General features: G+C 43.8%; 2 protein-coding genes across 2 annotated transcripts; both read left to right on the plus strand.

The window, feature by feature from the left end:
- The first annotated feature begins 296 nt into the window (after nt 1-296).
- Nucleotides 297-5,850, plus strand: LOC112934470 (sperm-associated antigen 11B-like). The gene is made up of 3 exons (XM_026017925.1): nt 297-354; nt 1,299-1,448; nt 5,708-5,850. The coding sequence occupies exons 1-3, from the start codon at nt 297-299 to the stop codon at nt 5,848-5,850; spliced, it is 351 nt and encodes a 116-aa protein (XP_025873710.1).
- A 10,525-nt stretch (nt 5,851-16,375) lies between these two features.
- Nucleotides 16,376-18,150, plus strand: LOC112934471 (sperm-associated antigen 11A-like). Its single transcript, XM_026017926.2, has 2 exons — nt 16,376-16,430; nt 17,954-18,150. The coding sequence occupies exons 1-2, from the start codon at nt 16,376-16,378 to the stop codon at nt 18,148-18,150; spliced, it is 252 nt and encodes an 83-aa protein (XP_025873711.1).
- Nucleotides 18,151-20,337: the final 2,187 nt, after the last annotated feature.

The following is a 20,337-nucleotide window of genomic DNA, read 5'->3' on the forward strand; positions in this document are numbered from 1 at the left end:
CCTGTTTTGACCTCTTCCCTCTTTCTGCTCCTCTTCTCTTGCCCTGTAGTTCTCATGCACCAAACCCACCCAGGGCACTCAGGCGTGTTATGTACTTCCTGAGGGAAGTGGCTCCACTGTTTGTTCCGCTAGCAGTGGGAGAATAATACATCCCCATGTGTCCTCTGTGACCCAGCGACTATTCCAGAATGCAGCTCTTCCCCTGCTTCAGGCCCCCTCCACACAGCCCAGGGCTATAAAGGGAGCCCTGCTGCCCATCCACCAGCACCTTCTCAGCCGGCAGTCCCCTTGGCGACATGAAGTCACCTCTCTCTCCCCTCATCAGCTTTCTCCTCGTGGCCCTAATGTTTCCAGGTAAATGGGAATTGTGACCCAGTCCTGGGGCCAGCGTCTCTCTTCAATGACCATGTCCAGGCTGGGTGTCCAGGCTGGGCAGTGAGGTGCTAAGCCCTGCAAGTGAGCTTCCTGGCAGGGTTTGGGGGTTTAGGAGTCTCTTGGCTGGGTTTGTAGTTTGTAAGTGACAATTTCAATATGCTGTTGGCACCGGCTTCCCAGGAGACCAGTTCCCAACCCTGACTACACTTTCTTATCCTTTTAATATTCACCTGCTCCTTATAAGGAAGGACAGGCTGCATCACAAGGAATCTTAAATTTTAGGGAGTCTCAACGACTATTTGGTGATAACCTAGGGGAAGGCTTCGCTTGGCTTCCATCAGGTACTCAGGCTCCATTGCCCACCCTCTTTGATCGTCACTCACCTCTCCTCTGTCTCATGCACACACACACACACAAAGAACATTTGCCTCTTTCATCTCATTGTCCACTTGCTCTTTTTCTTTACAGCTTTATAGAGGTATAATTAGTGTACAAAAATGGGCTCATAGTTCATGTGTACAGTTCGGTCAGTTTGTTTGCAAACACCCATGGTACCATCCCTACAGCCAAGGAAATAGCCACATGCAACACCTCCCACAGTTTCCTTGTGTCCCTTCGCATGTGTGTGTTTCTGTGTGTGTGTGTGTGTGTGTGTGTGTGATAAGAACACTTAACAAAAGATCTATACTCTTAAACTTTAAAGTGCACAATACTGTATCATTACATGCAGGTACCATGCTATACAGATCTCTGACATACAGCCATGTTGCAGGATCCAAACTTTACACCCATCGAGCAACAACCGCATGTCTCCCCTCCACCCTCCACGTTCCCTCACCCCCTAGACTGATGCACCACATCTTCCTGGGTCTGCTCAAGAGAGAGCTCTGAAAATGCTCTGCTGTGTATTTACTGCGAAACAGGACCATACAGGACCAGAAATATTAACCACCAAGGTATGGAGGGTCCCAGAGAACCCTGGGAAGAGTCTCCTGGACAAGGAAAAAACGAGTCTTACTTGCTACACCTCCGAGAAAAACGTCGCCTCTTACCACGCACCCCCCCTTACCTGGGTAAGTAAAAAAAGGGGGGGGTGATAAGTCCCTCCACTCTGGGAATGTTTGATGAATGGATAGATGGGAAGGTGTCTGGGCAGGTGGGGAGGGCCATGCAGTGGTTGAGATAAGGATGGACTGTGTTTATGAAAATAGGGGGTAGATGGCTCGGGCTGCCTCATCTGTTAGAAAGGTCTAGGAGTCTGACAGCCTCCTCTGAAGGATGACTGAGGGTCCCATGAGACTTCGGAGCATGAGGGCCAAAGAGGTAAAAGTATTCAATAATCTCTGACTTCACCCACACCAGATAGCCAGAGGAGATGATACCAAGCAAGACACCCTCCTCCTGCTAGGTGGGAACCCCACTCCTTTGGCCCTCAAGAATTTGCTGAATACTTGCTAAGTGCCAGGTGAGCAATGACCACATAGGGATTGCCCCAGGACAGGTGCAGAGGATGGGCTGCTGGGATGAGGAGTACAGGAAGTGACAAATCCAAAGAGCCCTCAGCCACTTTTCTGGTCAGTCCTGACTCCCCGTGTGGAACCAGCTTCCAATCCCTAGGGACCTAGAGGAGGCATCATTTCCAAGATGCTTCCTTAATCCCAAATTCATTCCTGACCCTGAACCAGGGAATAAGAAGCTGGACACACAGTGGGCAAAAGCAGGGAACCCACATGAGGGAGTTGGCAAAGGGAAGCCAGTGATTCAAATCCTGCAACCTCATTCCCTGCGTTGTCTTCTCCTCACTTTGATCCCTTTGGAGGTGGCCCTGGGTTTCCAGGGACTCCCTAGTCTGGTTCTCCTCCCGAGGGAAGGGAACGAGAAAATACTATGATTGCACAACATATATGTGAACAGTAGGAGGCAATGGTCCTTTATTCTAATAGCAAATCTATCTAATAGCAAATGAGACAGGGTTATTATTCCCACTTGATTTATGTGAGAATTGAGGAGATGTAAAATAAATTGTCCGAGGTCAATGGTGAATGGTAGTCAAGGGTAGAACCTTCAAGAATTTAAGCCAGGCTTCCCAGTGCTTTCCTCTAGGAAGCTGTCCCCATGCACTCCTTTGAACACATACCCATTTCTCTCTTCCCTTGGATATTCCGTGCTCACTTCCTGCCTTGGTCTCTCACGGTGCATTTTTACTTGCTCTTCTTACTTGTAATTTCCATCCTGTGTGTAGAGACTCGTCACGTTCACGCTGGCTCTGAATCTGTCCGTTCCAGCCCAGTGCCACACACACGGAATGAAACACTAACCACCTCTGCCTCCTTCCCCGACTCAGAAAAGAGGCAATTAAGAGAGAGAATGTCCTCCACAACAAGTATTTTTGCAGTACAATTTTCCTAAACATTTTTATTTCCCTACTGGTTTTCTATTTCCCACTTTATTTGAAAGTGTTGGGAAAATATTAATTATGAAGAAAATTCTCTTAATTGCTCCTTCTCTGAATTGGGAAAAAGAGTCTCATTACTTCCTATATTGGCATCATACCTCGATCTGTGTCTAGAAAACACAGTATCCCCAAAGGATCCTTTTTTAAAAGATTTATTTATTTATTCATTAGAGACAGAGAGAGAGAGAGAGAGAGAAGAGAGAGGCAGAGGCATAGGCAGAGGGAGAAGTAGGCTCTTCGCAGAAGCCCAATGTGGGACTCGACCCCGGATCCCGGGATCACGACCTGAGCCCAAGGCAGCCTCCCAACTGCTGAGCCACCCAGACGTCCCCAAGAGTATCTTAAATATTGATAAGTAAAGTAAGAGAATACATCCTAAAATGCTTAGTGAGCTGTAAAAGTCTCTGTTAGACCGGCATCAAGCTGTCTTAGCCACATTTCCCACCATTATCCATCATTGCCATAGTCCTCAAGCCGTGCCTATGATTCCTAGAAAACACTCCACTCTTTCATGTCTTTTTTCGAGATCTTATTTATTTATGTATGTATTTATTCATGAGAGACACACAGAGAGAGGCAGAGATGCAGGCAGAGGGAGAAGCAGGCTCCCTGTGGGGAGCCCGATCCCAGGACCCCAGGATCATGCCCTAAGCTGAAGACAGATGCTCAAACACTGAGCCACCCAGGCGTCCCTCCAGTCTTTCACGTCCTTGCACAGCTCTGTGGAGCATGTGTAGCCTTAGTTCAAGACCCATTTAGATGCCACATTTAACATCCATTTAAATTTAATCATCTCTGTGACCTTTTTTCTGTTCTCTATGTTCCCAGATCACTGTGCACACTCAACTATGCATTGATTACATTGAATTTAAATATATGATTATGTGTCTGTTCCCTTGCCAGACCAAGAGTTCCTGATCCAGAGGATGTCCCCTAACTGTCATAGCAGGCTACAATGTCCTGCATCATTCTAACTTGAAGGAATGAGCAAGTGAATTAATTTACCAAGAGAATAGACATCTGTAGGGCCCCGTCCATCTGTATTCTTGTCTTTCTCTCTATGACCTCCTCTCTCTTTCAAGAGTTTTTAACTTTCCGTATGTAACAACATGTTTAACAAAGTATGGAAACAGAATTTTTAGATGAGAGTCAGAACACTGGTCAGTAGGGAGGCAGACCACCCCCCAGCGAGGAGGTAACCAAAATCCAGCAAAACAAGCCTTAAGCCTCCTAGGGCCACTCGCTCATGGAGAGGCCCCTCTTTCTCCTGAGGGCAAAGGCCTGGAGCCCCTGCTCTTAGGGAGATGGGTTTCAAAAGGCTTCCTGGAGGGCAGCCCCGGTGGCTCAGTGGTTTAGCGCCATCTTCAGCCCAGGGTGTGATCCTGGAGGCCCGGGATCGAGTCCCGCATCAGGCTCCTTGCATGGAGCCTGCTTCTCCCTCTGCCTGTGTCTCTGCCCCTCTCTCTGTGTGTGTCTCTCATGAATAAATAAATAAAATATTTTTTAAAAAGGCTTCCTGGAGAACTTAACATGTGTCTCCTGCTGTAGGATGAGGCTACAGGAGGAATGCATTACTTCTGCCTCCAAAACCCACAAGTAGTTGTTGCTCAGGTGAGCTTCACCAGCAGCTGGTGCTACTTTGGAATAGGCCTGTCAGTTGCTTGGTACAGGGTCTCAGTTATGCTGGATGAATAATTCTAGAAACCCACCGTACGTACAAGTGCCTGTGGTTAACAATGCCGCATCGTGTGTTTGAAACTACGTGGAGAGGCTAGATCTTGTGTTAAGTGCTCTTATGACAAGAAAAACCAAAATAAACCAAAATATGGAAATGAAGAGACACAAGGAGACCTTTGTAGGTGATAGGAAGGTTTGCTGCCCTAGTGGTGGTGATGGTACCATGGGGCTGTGCAGATGTCCGAACGCATCCGATTGTTCACTTTCAACCTGTGCAGGTTTTGTACATTTATGTGCATCTATAGGGAAGGATGGCTACTGGTCAAAATGAAGTGACAAGAAATAATTTTAATTGATCAATTGACTCATCAATCTAGGCATTTAATCCGTCTGAAGGTCCCAGCTCAGATCGGTGGCGGAGCTCATGATGAGCAGAGCAGCCTCAGCGTGGGGTCCATCAGCAGGGTCCCCAGCCAGCCACGTACTGCACGTTGTCTAATATTGTATCTCTGCTTTCACGGTGTCCATCCATTTTTTTCTTTGTTTTAACCCTTGCCCCTTGCCTTTTCTATCAATTGTCTTCATAATATATAATTTAAGACAAGAATTCATGTTTAATAATCTCAGTACTTGAATTGGAGAGTGAGGTAACCGGCACATCTATGAGGTCCCAAATAGCCTCCCACGAGCTCCCTCAGGATGAGGGGGGAAAGAAATCTTTTTTCACTCTTTACAACCTACCCTCAGCTACCTGTCACCTCCCTTACAGAGACAGCTCAGCCCCAAGCCACCTTGGCCAGATGGCCATCTCCCCTATGTACGTGTTTGGTCAGGCCGTGTCATCCCAAGTCTGCCTCACAGAGTCCCCAGTGGTCCCCTTAAGGGACCGAATCCTAAATTGGTTTAAGTAGAACATTTGTACTGTGATGCATCTATTACTCTTTGTCTTCCCAACCACCTCTGAACGGGCAGTTCATTTTTTTTTTTTTCAGGGAGAGTAAAGGTAACTTTTAAGCCAGAATCAAAAATCTGATTTTTGCATGGTCAGGATGGCTGCACGGAGATACAAATGCTCATTTACGAAAGAAACCTGTGTCCTACTTGTTGCTGGTCTCCATCATATCCCTTTGAGCTAAAAGGACCCCCTTTCCATTCTTGAGATGGTCTTAAGATGCTAACGTTGGAAATTTCTTTACGCAGAACCTGAACCGGATTTCAAAATTGTCAACTGCAAGAAAAGTGAAGGCTACTGTCAAGAATATTGTAATTACATGGAAACACAAGTAGGCTACTGCTTAAAAAAAAAATACGCCTGCTGTTTGCATCAGAACGTGTTGGTATAGAAGCCAAAGCTCGGTCCCTATGGCTGCTCTCTGGGGCCATAGCACTGACCCAGACACAGGTGTTTTTGGAGAAGAGGTTAAGCAAGCATGCTGCAGCGCTATCATTTGATCCAAACAGTCTGGACATTTTGTTGTAGCAAAAGAAAGGACAAAAGCCAGCTCTGCCTGACTGTATAGAAAGTGGCTTAGCAGGAGCTGGACAAAATATCCAAAAGTCACACAGCTTTTAATGCAATAAACTTTCACAGGAAAACATTCAAGTAATTCCCTCTTTTGTTCAACAAATATTTGTTTAGTACCCATTTTTCCCCCTAAGCAGAGAGAAATGTAACAAGTTGGAAACACAAATAGGTGGGGAGATAAACACCCAAATGAATAAAAACAATAAAATGCTACACATTGTATAATATGCATATATCCAAGGCAATAGGTGGAGCAGATAAATATAAGAGATTTAGGAAAAGGTTTCCTGGGGAAAAGTGAACGGGGTTTTGGAGGGTGACTAAGAGTGTGTTAATTGAAAGACACTGGCAGAGATTCGCAGGCAATGGGCATGGTCTGAAGAAAGGCATGGAGACGTGAACGTGGTTTGCTAAGCAGATGGTGAGAAATTCAATGTCACTGCGAAAGAGAGGGATTTGTTATAAGGATCACTGGTTCCTATGGTGTAGGAAAATGGTGTGAAGTTGTCAAAGACGACAAGTATGCTAAAGATCTTGGTCTGCTAAGCAAGAAGAGGCTATCAGGTGCTCCAGGGGAGTGACAGTATCATATTTTCAATTTTAAAAAGTTCCTTCTAATGAAAGAACTGGGGATGGATGGGAAATGGGTGAGGCCAGAGGCAGGAATACCAGGTAAGAGCTGAAGGGAACAGGACAAGCTCAGGGACAGCCATTCAGTGATCAAGGTGGAGGTCCTCTCTAGAAAGACGGAAGAACTGGGGACGGGGGGCCCCAAGGATGTGGAGGTCACAGGTTTGGTGAGGGAGAAGAAGGCAGGACGTGGCACAGGCAAGAATAATGGTAACTAAGGCAGCACACTGGGGAGGAAGACAAGCAGGAGGGACGTGGACGAGACCTGAGATGTTCCCCAGGTCCATGGGGACTTGAAGAGGCCGACGCGGATTCCAGGAGAGACATGGAGAGAAGCAATCAGGGTGGAAGACTCGCCGTTTATGGTGCAGGGGCAGCTTTCGGGGCCCAGAGGGAGCACACTGAGTGATGCTAATGGTGCAGGGAGGCACAGAACAGGGGGAGCCACTGGGGCACACAGTGGGGCTCTGCGAGGGGACGTGAATGCCACGACGCAGCCTCAGGGCAGATGAGCATGGGGGGAGGGTGTTTGGTGGAACGGAGGGTGGGCAGTCCAGGAAAGGGAGTGGGGCTGGGACAACAGGCAGGACGCTGGGAGAGATCCTCACTGGGATTCGCTCTGGGGGAGTCTAACCAGCCCCTGAAGTGTTTCACGGGGGTTCAGATGACAACGGGACTTCGAGGTCACCACCTCATCTCACACTTCTTGCTAAGGTTCCTGAGTCTAGTCAGGGCTTCTTCCAGTTCAGACATTCTTGCCTGGCTCAGGGGCCACTGCAGAGCCCTCCTCCCGGCCACCCCCCTCCTCCCCTTCACCTCCCATTGGCCACCTCCATGGTCAGGGTCCCACCGCAGGGTTGCCAGGGAGGAACTTTTGGCTTCTGTGTTGAGGAGAGAGGAGGGGAGGCAGAAGCAGAAAACTCATCTGGAGGTTCTTGCAGTGACCCAGGTGAGAGCCAAGAGTGGCCGGGCCATGGAGGTGACAGGATGTCACATCCGCACAAGGCCAGGTAGGAGCTTAACCCCCTAGCCGTCCTGGAACCATCTTCCCCATGTGTCATCTCTCACCCATATTCCATGTCTTTCCATTTTCGCTCAAAACTTTCCATTAATTTCTTTTTTATTTTTTAAGATCACCAATCTCTCTTTGGTAGTGCCTTTCTGTGTTTCACTATTTGGGGATTTTTCAGGTTCTGATATGAGATTTTCATTTATTTTGAAATATTACTATGTGTGCAAGTAGTCCTCCTCTTTCTCGAAGTATGTCTCTCTCATGGGATCTCGTTCTCATTCTATTGATCAAACTATGTCTTCTCAAATCTTATCAAGAATAAATACCTATTAACTCTAAAAAAAAAAATTCTCTGCATTTTCTCAGTTGAAATGGCACCTATTCCAGCTCAGTTCAGTCTCTCCTACTTTGTTGAAGCACTGGTTCTCCTTAAACTTGTAGTAGTTTCATACAAGCCAACTAACTCTACTCTCCCAACCCACAAGCCATAGAGGTCTTCTTGGCGGCTAAGTAGGAAGCGCAGGATGTGCTCCATGGACGCACCCCCTCTGCTGTTTGTCCTAGAGTTTTATGTGGAGCATCCCCACTCAAAAACAGTTTCAGGGACATCTTAATAGATCCAAAATTGGGACGCCTGGGTGGCTCAGTGGTTAACCGTCTGCCTTCGGCCCAGGGCGCGATCCTGGAGACCCTGGGATCGAGTCCCACGTTGGGTCCCTGCATGGAGCCTGCTTCTCCCTCTGCCTGTGTCTCTGCCTCTCTCTCTCTTTCTCTGTATCTATCATGAATAAATAAATAAAATATTTTAAAAATAGATGCATAGTGAAGAAATCAAGGAATTTGCTATAAAATATGTAGATGCGGTGATTATTTTTAGGTTCAAAGTAATTATTAGTAAGCTGCCTACTAATGCTACAAACTGTTTCTCATGTTACAAACTTTTGAGCCCTTACTTCTCTCTGCATCGTTTTTTGGCTTTCATGAGTTACAAATCCTCTATGCTCGTCACAAGGAAAAACTAATTTTTTTCTTTTCTTTCTCAATTTTTGGTTTCTATATAAGATGATGAATGTTAACTAAATCTGTGGTAATTATTTTATGATATGCAAGTCAGATCATTATATTGTACACCTTAAATTTATATTGTACTATAAATTATATGTCAATTATATGTCAATTATATGTATATGTCAATTATATCTCAATAAAACTGGAAAAAAGAGAAAAAAGATCATCATTTCTGATTTCAGTTATATCTCAATAAAGCAGGAAAATAAAGGAGATGCTGTGTATAAAAAAAATGAATAAATATTTTGTACTGTTGTTGCATGTGGGTATCTATCTGGGTTACAGTCCAGCGTCCACAGCTCATACAGATAAAACTAGGTGCATAGATAGACATTTTTCCAACATGCTGCATTTCTGGGCTTCTTTCCAGATGAATGTGCTTCATACTTAATACACACACACACACACACAACACACACACACACACACTCAGTCTAGGCTGATACTTAAGGGGTAGTGAAGGCATGTTGAAAACCACTACTTACATGTAAAGCCAGAAGCATTGTCGATTTACGTAACTTCTTTAGAAGTATTTTTTTTAAATTATGTATGCAAGATACTTGTGCTTGTTGGCTCAGTTGTTCTGATTCTCAGAAATGACCCATCTTCAGTGGGTGCAAATTTACGGTTATGCAAAATGAGTAAGTTCTAGTGAGCTGCTGTACAACACTGTGTCTGTGGTTGAACTACTATGTCGAGCACTTAAACTTTTATTAACAGATTGAGTCTCCATTTACGTGTTCTTACCTCAAGTTAAAAAAAAAAGGTAAATGTCCTAAGGAAACAATGAAAATATTTTGAGAAACTCTTAAAAATAAATTTAAATGTTCAGACTAGAACAGTTATCTTAGCAAACTATGGTATATCTTCTTAAAGGGCTATTATATATCCCTTAGGTATAATAAAGAGAAAAGCAAATAAAAACCATGAAAATTCATAAGACAAAGATTTTTAAGACAATTTTTCTTAGAAAATACAAGGTAAAAATTTCATATGTCTGATGTAAAATTAATTGTGAAAATATGTCCAAAAGCAAAAAAAAGGATGCCAGATTCCAATACTAAAATTATTGGTGATTTTATTTTATCTTTGAAAATACCCTGTCAAGGTACTGCGTGACTCTTAAATTTTAAATGAATGTGCCAGAGGATAAGTATGCATGTACGTATAAACAAAGGTGTACTTTGATTGTAGGCAAAGACGTTGCACCAAGAAAGTCCTAAATCTACAATAAGACAGAACTTAGAACTTCTGGGTATTAAGACTATAAAACATTCAAGCTCATTCCCCAGAGAGATTTTGGAACCAACGTTGGAATTCATAAGCATCAGGTAACAACTGATATTTTTCTACCCCCTACAGTAATTTTTGCAGTCCTGCTTGGAGACAAGGGAATGAGCACCCTGGGCTCTCCAGGCAAGTTCTGAGTCATCAGCTCTGTTGGTTACACTTGTGTTGTTCTTTTCACAGAAGCCTTCTTCGTGCAGCACCCCGAGGAGGGTGAGACTTTATGGACACCAGTTGTACCCCTGGTGGGAAGACACCCTTGAGCCAGAGATTGCTTTAGGTCACTACAGGGCCAGTCATACCATGCCTGGCTGCCTCCATTTCTGCTCTGTACACCCACCTTGCACACAGAGTGTCCTGCATCCCACCACATCCCTGGACCTTCTGTGAGCTTTGATCTCTGAGACCTATCCATCCCACAGAGCGCCCCTACTTCAGGGGATCTAGTCTCTCCTTGACACTCCGGCTCTGCTGGGGTGGGTGCTGCGGGGGCAGACTCAGTCAGTTGAATCCTATGACTTGACTTCTCATGACTTTAATAACAGCCACCCCAAGTGTTTTCGACCTGTCCACACATGTGGCAGTCACCACAACGTGCAGGATTGGACTGACTCCACTTACCTCTCGGGTCATAGCAAATTGCCTTACTAGACCCGGGGAGGCCCCTCATCATAAGACCAAAAATTAAAATTAGTATGTCCAAAAATTAGTATGTCCAGTTCTCAGGGAAACTGAGATCATAAACACGGTGTCTGCCTCTTTCTTGATAGACCAAAAGGATTCCCAGGAGTCGGATGACCAGTATTAGCATTGCCTGTAAGGACAGCAAGGATAGGGATCAACCCTGGCTGCAGGGAAAGGACGTCCAGCCAAGTTAGGAGGCAGAGAAGTCTGATTAAATGTCACTGTTGGGTCTACGTGCATCAATGGATGCTGTGGTTAAATATGTGGCTTTCAGAAGAGCTGGAAAGCATCAGGGTCTGTTTTCTCTCTTCCGTTTGCTTCCTATGGGTCCCCTCTGTGATTTGCCTTCATTCTGCTCTTCTTCACTGGGGGCTCTGAGAACACCTTTAGAGAATCCATTACTACTTCCTACCTATCTCTCCAAGGCACCTGTAATGCGCCAGTCATTGTTCCTATTTCATTGTTGGACAAATTAATGGCAGAGAGCTAAGTGATCCAACCCAAATCAGGTGGTGATCACACAACACATCCAGGACACTAACACAGCTCACTTCAGGCAAGAAAAGTCCAAGTGTGGGCTTTTTTTTGTCTTACACAACATTGACATTTTTAAGAGAACATACATCTGTTTTTCAGAATGTTTCCTGGCCACAACCTCAGAGAGATGGATGCTGGTCAGGACGGGGCTCCAGCTCTGAGGGAAGGCACTGTCCCTGTAGGTGGGCATGCGACTCTGTGAGGCCCAGATGCCACTAGATGTGGGTGGGTGAGCAGAGGAAATAGCGCTCTCCAGGAACGCTGATGCTTGGATCCTAGCCCCAACTCTAGCAATAATTGTGTCTCTGGTTTGCATAACTCCTGATGAGCACAGTGGACAAACATGCCCTTCTAGACCCAAGCTCTTCATGACAATCAACAGGTTGTATTTATAAGAACAAAAATTAAAACCAGTGTGTCTAGATGAAGGGAAACTGAGAGCTATTTCTGTACGTGACCCAAGTACAGTAGAAAAAGGAGTGTGACTGCAGGAGCCTGATGCTCTCTCTCCTGTGATGAATTATGTTGAGCCTAGAAGAGACAGTCCTGTGAAGTAAATGAGACGAGAATCTGGTGTAGGATTCTGGGAAAATGGCAAACATTCTCCCAAGGACGTTTCCCAAAGGAAACCAAAGGAGTTTCCAGATCTAGGAGGAAAGAAGGTTGGTTATGCTGATCAGTCACTTTTGTCTTTATTTGAAGTTGCAGGAATAAAGACAAGAGGAAGACACGTGAACAAGGGCCTACATAGATTCTTGGATAAGAGGAAGTTGGTGGGAAGATCATTTCAAGGGGATATTGTGGTCAGAATCATTAGCCAAAGAGTAAGAACAATTACCTGCAGCCCAAGTTGGGTGATGGAGATCCAGTTTATTATTTCTTTTGGTCTAAACCCAAGGGCTGTGTTGACCTAATTCAAGCGGCTGGGAACCATTCCCTTGGTGAAGCCTCTAATAAATGGGGGCAGTGGTCTTACATTAGACAATCAAGACACTCCCCTGTGGTATTTAGGGAAGCAGGAGATGGTCCCACTGGGAGAGCAGAGGCTGAAAATTCTGTTTATTGCTCCAGGAATAAAAAGGAAGACATGGATCACAGTATGTAGTGAAACAGACACATGGGGAGGAAGAAATGGTTCTGTAAAGTTGAGGAGCCAATCTGGCTTGAGGAAATGTAAGTATGAATGTTAAATATGACTTTGAGAAGGGAAAGGTAGGGATCCCTGGGTGGCGCAGCGGTTTGGCGCCTGCCTTTGGCCCAGGGCGCGATCCTGGAGACCCAGGATTGAATCCCACATCGGGCTCCCAGCGCATGGAGCCTGCTTCTCCCTGTGTCTCTGCCTCTCTCTCTCTCTGTGTGTGACTATCATAAATAAGTAAAAAAAAAAAAAAAAAAAAGAGAGAGAAGGGAAAGGTAAAATCCAGTCAACCTGCTGTCTGCTTTTCACTAAGGGATGTAACTTTCGGAATCCACAGGATGGCAAAGCCGCAGAGTCTTAACCTTTAAAGGGCACAGCCATGCTTTTGGTCCTTGGGACACATGAACATGGCTTTGAACATGGCAAATTTAAAGGAAGAAACTGGCATCCGGCATTCCTTTTCTTAAAAAAAAAAAAAAAAGACAACGTAGAATAGAAACAAATGTAAATGTTATCTTTTCAAGAACGCATTTGGATGAAACATTTTCTGACTCCTTGAATATTTCAGGACAATTTTCTCCTTTACTCGTGAAAAATAATCAGTCATGAAACCAATTCTTGCAACACGCTTTTCATCTTAAACTGTCAGAAGCGCCATTCCTCATCTGGTATGTCGTGTGGCATAAAACACACACGAGGCAGGTCTGCTTTTATTCTGTTGCAGGATACCTGATTTTTGTGGGTTTCTTTTCTTTTTGTTTACTATTCTAAGATTTCATTTAGTCATGTTTATTTTTTTTTCATTTAGTCATGTTTAACCATGACTCCTCGTCTTCTTCTCGGTTAACTTCTCGTTTTATTAGTTTCATCTGAAAAATTAGTAAACCCTCTAATTGGCTTACTCTGATAACATTCTAATTTATAAACAATATAAAAAGTGTATTTTAACATTATTTTCTTAAAAAGGGGGGGAGATGAGTTGGGGGGATGGGTGAAGTAGGCAAATTGAATTAAGAGGACACTCGTCATGATGAGCACAGGGTGATGTATGGAATTATTGAATCACTATATTGCACACCTGAAACTAATGTAATACTATATGTGAATTATACCAGAATTAATTTTTTAAAAGAAAAATGTCAATTTTTAATATTTTAAAAATAAAACTATGTGGGACATCTGGGTGGCTCAGTGGTTAAGCATCTGCCTTTGGCTCAAGGCGTGATCCTGGAGTCATGGGGTCGAGTCCCATATCAGCCTCCCCGCAGGGAACCTGCTTCTCCCTCTGCCTGTGTCTCTGCCTCTCTCTCTCTCTCAATCTGTATCTATCATGAATAAATAAATAAAATCTTTAAAAAACAATAAAAATATGAGAAGTGGTGAATCATATGGTCAAGTATTTGACAATTGAGACACTAACAGTTTTTGAGATATAAACATTGAGCCCAGTGCTAAGCAAACATGCAGTAATAATTCAGTAGAAGTCGCTTCCTTTCTTCTGGTTTCCCCTACACATTTCTCATTAAAAATTATTTTGCATTTTAAAAATTTGTGATTGTATTGTCATAAGAACACTTTGTTCGACATCTATCCTCTTTGATTTTAAGGGTACATTATTGTTGGCTTTAGGTACAGTGTTACAACAGATCTCTAGAGTTTATACATCTTGCATACCTGAAACTTTATACCTATTGATCATTTATCCCCATTTCCCCCTTCCTCTAGCCCCTCATAACCACCATTCCACCTCATTTCTTCTTTGAAAACTTTGTTCTCACCTCAGGGATCACCTGCTTTTCTATGGTGTCTCATCTTCTCTAATAACTTTCCTACGGTGTCTTTTTCCCCTCCACCTGGAATACCAACTCAAATTTGACCGTCATGCCATGTAATTCAACTTCTAAAGTATCAATTTTGCCTTGCCACCATACTTTTTTTTACTCTTCCAATTCATTGTTTTTGTCGTAGCCTTCTATTCTATTTCATCTTATTTGGTCCTTATAGACAATTGCTTCTAACTAGTAGATGCAATGGCTATTTTCTTCCTTTCTTTTTTCTTTCTCTTTCTTTCTTTTTTTTTTTTTTTTAATATATGAGACAGAATTGTCCTCTGATTTCCACAATTGAATCTTTTCCTCAAGACAGCTGGTTTGCTTAGTCTTTCCAGTAATATTCCCGGACCTCTATTTTGTACTTTTTTTTTTCTTATGCTTTGTGTTGATTTGATTCTATCTCTAGTGGGAAATGTGTGAGTTCATTCAACAACTATCCATTGAGCTTCTATTGTATGACAAGCACTATTTTAGGTCCTAAAGATAAAGAACCAACCACACAAAACCTCTGCCTGAATGGAGCTTACATTCTCATGGGGTAAATAAGTGGAAAGAGTAAATGATTTCACTCACCGTTTATTTGAGAGCAGTGGAACCCTATCTCAGAGTCACAGGATGGCAGGTGGATGGGATTCCCAGCCAAATTCTAGCCATCTAGTACTCATTTAGTGAAATAGTTAGACTGAATTTGGAAATAAATTCCTCCGAGTCATTAGGTAACAACATCACTTTGCTATTGTTGTCATCATCATTATTATTCCAATGGACATCCTAGTGCCTGCCTGGGAAGTGGCATCTCTTGGTTCGAATTCCATTTCCTTAATGATTAATGATTTTGAGCACTTCCCATGTGGTTTTTTGGCCATTTGCATTTCTTCTCTGGAGAAATGTTTATTCAAGTCCTCTGCTCACTTTTAAGTGGAGTTGTTTACCTAATTATTGTTGAACTGTGTATCAAGGTATTTTTTTTAATATATAAAAATGTTTTGCCACACTCAAATGTTTTCAAACCCAAGGGTATCTTTTATCTTTCCTAATGCCATCTTCTTCTGTATAAGTATAATGCACACCAGAATAATTACCTTCTGTGCTGGGACAAACTGACCTTCAGTTCCTTTCAACCCTGTAATTATAAGAACCAATGACTCTATGACCATATTAATGAGATTGTTCAATAAGCTGGATTTCCTAGTTTGTATGCTGTTGGAATGACATGCCTGAGTCTCCAACACTATTTATGGAATTCTTCCTTAGTGGTTGTATCTGAATCTGTGACCTGGAAATAATAGATCTGCATGTAAAGAAAAAAGTGGGTGATAAATTCTAATACTGTTCATGTGTTTCTCTCCCAGGTGAGCTACTTTTCCAACATAGCTCATGAAATTTCCAAACTATATAGAAAACAATTTCTAAGCTATAATCTCACAGCTATGTGAGTGCTGGCTAGACTGCTAGAAAAAAATATATCATCCACATTTACCTTAAATCTTCTCTAAATCAAGTAAGTCTAAGTAGCAGGAAAGAACGCAAAGTACAAAACATGGTTTCACCTACCAAGGTGACTTTTTAAAAATGACCCATACATTTGGATACATACATGCTAGAGTTTGTATTGAAAGTAATTCTTGTACCATAGAGCTGTCCTTTCTCCATCCATGGAGGTGGATTCAGAATTACAGTCATTCATTGAGAATCATGGACTCATGATGTGTTCTTGGTGTGGAAGTTGGTTTTCTCAAGGATTGAATCAAGATGCTTATGCCTTTTTCACAATGGCAAAATCCATAGATGTGTTCAGAACAAATGCTCCAGAGAAAAAGAATTCCAAATTTTAACATATTTCCTCTTTACTGTTTGACCCCCACATATGACACACCTTGGTATCTATTTTATGATTGCTTAGTCATAGTTACTGATAGGGTGACCTTTTGTTGGCAAAGAGAGAAAAGCAACATTTAGTTCCCAAATAATTTCTCCTCAACACCTTCTGCCCACAGCCTTACTCAGTAGACCAGATAAATATGCTCATTCCTGTTCAGTGTTCCCAAAAACCTATAAATGTCCCATTTTTGTGTCCTCTCCATACCACGCCACTGTCTCTTTGGCTTGGCTTTTCTGCACAGGAGGGCTGGGAGACCTCAGAGAACCTTGAAACATGAAGGCCCTCTTTCTTTTTGCTGTCCTCTTCTGTCTGGTCCAAGGGAACTCAGGTAAATGTCTCCTGGCCAGTGCGGATTGCTGCTTGTGGTGACCAGGGAAGGTAGGGCAGGAACCCCGTGGATGACTGCCCATGTGAAGGGCTGGGGTGTCTTGTGTTGTTAATGGGTGCAAGTGGACCCCTCTGGGGCTCAGCTCTGGACCATGTGGATCTTCCCTCTGAAAAGTTTTTTTAAGAAATGAAATATGGGTTACCAGGGTCATAGAATACAAGACAGAGGAGCACCTTAGTTCTGAGACACATAGGAAACACTCACTGCAGTCTGATAAAAGTTTCCAGAAGGTAATGACAGTCAGACCAATATCAGAGCTGGAAGAGACTATGGGTCCCATCATAGGAGCCCATAGTCTTCATGGCAGCCTTGCGCTCTCCAGGGAGAGGAAACCCAGCTCACAACAGAGTGACAGTGTATGGCTGTGCACTTACCATTACAGCCTGAGCCGTGACTCAGACCTAGGCTAGTGTTCCTCCAGCTGTCTCGGGTGGTCAGTTCTACAGGAGCACACTGAGGCACGGCTGGTTAAACAAATTATCTAAGGAAAGCGGATTAGCTACTGGAGGAGGTGAGACTAGAATGCAGATCTCCAGGTTCCCAGGCTTGTGGTACCTTCATTGCTGTGGGGCCCATGTCTTCACCTGGCTGCCCTCCCCAAGCCATGCCATAGCCCAGGTGATACGGGGTCACAGGCTAGGCCCCAGGTGTTGCTGAGATCTTGCACAAGGTTGTCTTTTAAATCATGCAAAACCAAGACTATGGGCATTTTGTGGTTTTTGTTGTTTTTTTTACTCATCATAGGTGATGTTTGCAGACCTGACACAAGAGCTTTCATTCAACCATCTCATTCCCAAATATAGGAAGTGCTTTTTTTTTTTAATTGAGACAGAATTGACATAGGACATTATACTAGTTTCAGGCATAGAACATAATGATTCCATATTTGTATGCGTGGTGAAATGACCACCACAGGAAGCCCAGTAAATGTCCATCACCACACATAATTACACTTGTCTTTTTCTTGGGACAAATAGAAAACACTTTCCATAAATGGGTAGTTGTGCTTGACTTATAATTTCACAAGTCATGGTGAAGAAACAGGTTTTCTTTTCTTCTTTTCATCATAAGACATAAAACTAAAAATGAAGCCACAAGCTGGGAATCAGAGCTATTCCCAATTTTCCTAGAGACTGACATCCACCCTCCTTTATTCCACTCTGTTCTCTGAAATTCCCTTTGCTTTCCCCTAATTCGCTAACTCCTGTCACCAGGAGGCTTGAGAATCCTGATATAATAATATAGGATAAAATATACACCCTTCTGGAAACATTTTGAGGTATAGATGATTGTTCCTGTTTTAAAGCTAAGAAACCAAAGGTTGGTTAAACTAGAACTTGTCCAAAGACCCCGAACTTTGGAAAAATATAATAAGTATTCAGAGTTGGGCTGTGGGCCGGGGTCATCTTTTATTCTCTGTACAATATGAATTCAACATCAACTCTATTCTATTGTATCAACAGGAGATATGCCACCTGGAATTAGAGATGTTATCTGCCTTACACAACATGGGACATGCAGACTTTTCTTTTGCCATTTTGGTGAGAGAAAGGCTGAAATCTGCTCCGATCCCTGGAACAGGTGCTGCCTACCAAGTACAGAAGCAGAAATTAAAAATAAACCAGAGACAAATAACAGAAACAATAAAGCTAAGACCTAACATGTAAGCTTCTGGAAGGCAGGAGGGCTCTTGAAGCATCCCAATGACTTAGAAGAATGTTGGTTTATGGCAGGTGCTCAATAAATATTTGTTGAATGAATCCAGCAGCAAGGGTTATGGTCTGATGAAAGAATTTTCCTAAAAGCTTGCTTACTTTACCTTTTTCTGTTTTGTTTTGTTTTTCCTAAACAGTCTCAGAATTTGATAAAATAGCCTACCTCCTTTCTTTGTTCCTGAGAGTCTCTCGCTGACCCATAGATGGGAGTAGACTAGAGATCAAGCTCCAGGCTGATCTCATCCATAGATGGACAGAAATGCAGTCAGTCTGATGGCCCCTTTCCCACCAAATGCCATCCGCCTTCTCATCAAACCCAAACCAGCCTCCACCTATGGATGCTCCAGCCCTGACGAGCCTTGTCCCCTTCTCCTGGCCTCCTCAGGTAATCATCACGATGGGTGACATAGGAGTTTAGTTTGCAAAAACTGAACCCAACCTTTACTCTTAGGTTATCCCACCTGATGAACACAACCCAATCTCATGGAGGATGGATAAGCAGCTCCATTTGGGGGATGGAAGGAAAATGAAAACCAAAAGGTTAAGCGGACTGCCCAGGTCAGCAGTTCGTTTGAGGGATTTCGATGCACTCACGGCACTGTGTGATTTCTAAACAACATACTTCTGAGCACCTGCAGCGAGGTAGAGCTTCTGTTCATGAAGATTTCTTGAGCGCATACAACTCACTGCCCTTTGCTTTTCTCTGGATCCCACTCACACATGCTGTCTACACCACATCTTTGAGCCAGGCACCCAAAGAGCAGTGAAGAGTAATCACAGGTAAGAAATGTCAGAAAATAGGGGTGCCTGGGTGACTCAGTCAGTTAAGCATCTGCTGTCAGCTCAGGCCATGATCTCAAGGTCCTGGGATTGAGTCCCATGTCAGGCTCCCTGCTCAGCAGGGAGTCTGCTTCTTCTTCTCCTTCTGCCCCCGTCCCTGTTTGTGCTTTCTCTGTCTGTCTTTCAAATAAATAAATACCAATATTTTTTTACAAAAAGAAATGTCAGAAAATAAAAGAAGCAAATGTGCTGTTGGATGTGTGAAACCCTGCACAAAGGTTTTTCTAGACTAATAGCTTAAGAAGTGGCCTCGTTTCAGTATTCCTGCTCACTGCCTAAATCCAGTCTGTTCCTCAATAAGCTGAACATGAAGGGTCACCTGGAAAATAGACTCTTGGGTTCCTGTCTTGATTCCCAGGTCAAGTTTCAACTAACATTTGGAGTATTGCCTTGGTCCTCTCCTCACACTCCTTTTAACTCACTCTTTGTTTTTTTTATTTTCTAAATATAACCAGACAGGCTTGTGGGTGGCATGGACTGGAGCCTTTCTTGACCGCAGGCCTCTCTGTGGAGCCCCTCCTCAGAGGGTTGAGGTCCTGTTCCAGACCTGGTGTGAATGCCTGTCTGGAAGTGAGGCGGACTCCACAGTTAGCTTTTCAGTGAAACACAACAAAGCTTCATGCTTCAGACAGGCAGACGCTCTGCCAGGAGCACCAGCACTCCATGCTCAAAACATCTGTCCACCAGACAGTACCAAAATATTCCATAAATATACGAAGGAATGGGCCAGTGCCCAGAAGGCTGGGGAGCTGGAGTCGGCTGCTACCTCTTGCACTGACCATGTGCCCTGAGCCAGACAATCTCTTCTCTTGATCTGATTTTCCTCAAAAATAAAATGTGGGAGCTGCTCCAGACCCCTGAGACCCCATCACATCTCACCAGTCTGTGGGGGTCGAATTGATACTCCACCCATTATCCTAGATGGGGGTTCTGCTCCACCAAGTGAAGCAAGGAGAGAGAACCAGCCTTGCCTCCTTCCTCCGTGGTGTTGGTGGGTGACAGCCACTGGGAACCCGCAGCGGAGTCCAGGACTGGTCAGCAGCGGTTTTGCCCAAAGCCCTAAACTCTGCTCTTCACATTTTCCTGATGGAAACATTTTCTAGTGGAAACGGGGCCTGGTGTGGGGTGCCTGGGTGGCTCAGTCTGACTCTTGATTTCAGCTCAGGTTGTGATCTCGGGGTCCTGAGACCAAGCACCATGTGGGGTTTCATGCTCAATGGGGAGTCTGCTTGTCCCTCTCCCTCCCCCTTCTGTACCCTCTCTCTCTCTCTCTCTAAAATAAATAAATAAAT

The sequence above is a fragment of the Vulpes vulpes genome, chromosome 7, assembly GCF_048418805.1.
Source record: "Vulpes vulpes isolate BD-2025 chromosome 7, VulVul3, whole genome shotgun sequence".
Lineage (NCBI taxonomy): Eukaryota > Metazoa > Chordata > Mammalia > Carnivora > Canidae > Vulpes > Vulpes vulpes.

Bases quoted from the DNA above. Each gene is read 5' to 3' on its own strand.
- LOC112934470 (XM_026017925.1), top strand. From the start codon at position 297: ATGAAGTCACCTCTCTCTCCCCTCATCAGCTTTCTCCTCGTGGCCCTA. The intron at 355-1,298 runs GTAAATGGGAAT...ACTGCGAAACAG, and splicing joins CGTGGCCCTAATGTTTCCAG to GACCATACAGGACCAGAAAT. The intron at 1,449-5,707 runs GTAAGTAAAAAA...TTCTTTACGCAG, and splicing joins ACGCACCCCCCCTTACCTGG to AACCTGAACCGGATTTCAAA.
- LOC112934471 (XM_026017926.2), top strand. From the start codon at position 16,376: ATGAAGGCCCTCTTTCTTTTTGCTGTCCTCTTCTGTCTGGTCCAAGGG. The intron at 16,431-17,953 runs GTAAATGTCTCC...TTGTATCAACAG, and splicing joins TCTGGTCCAAGGGAACTCAG to GAGATATGCCACCTGGAATT.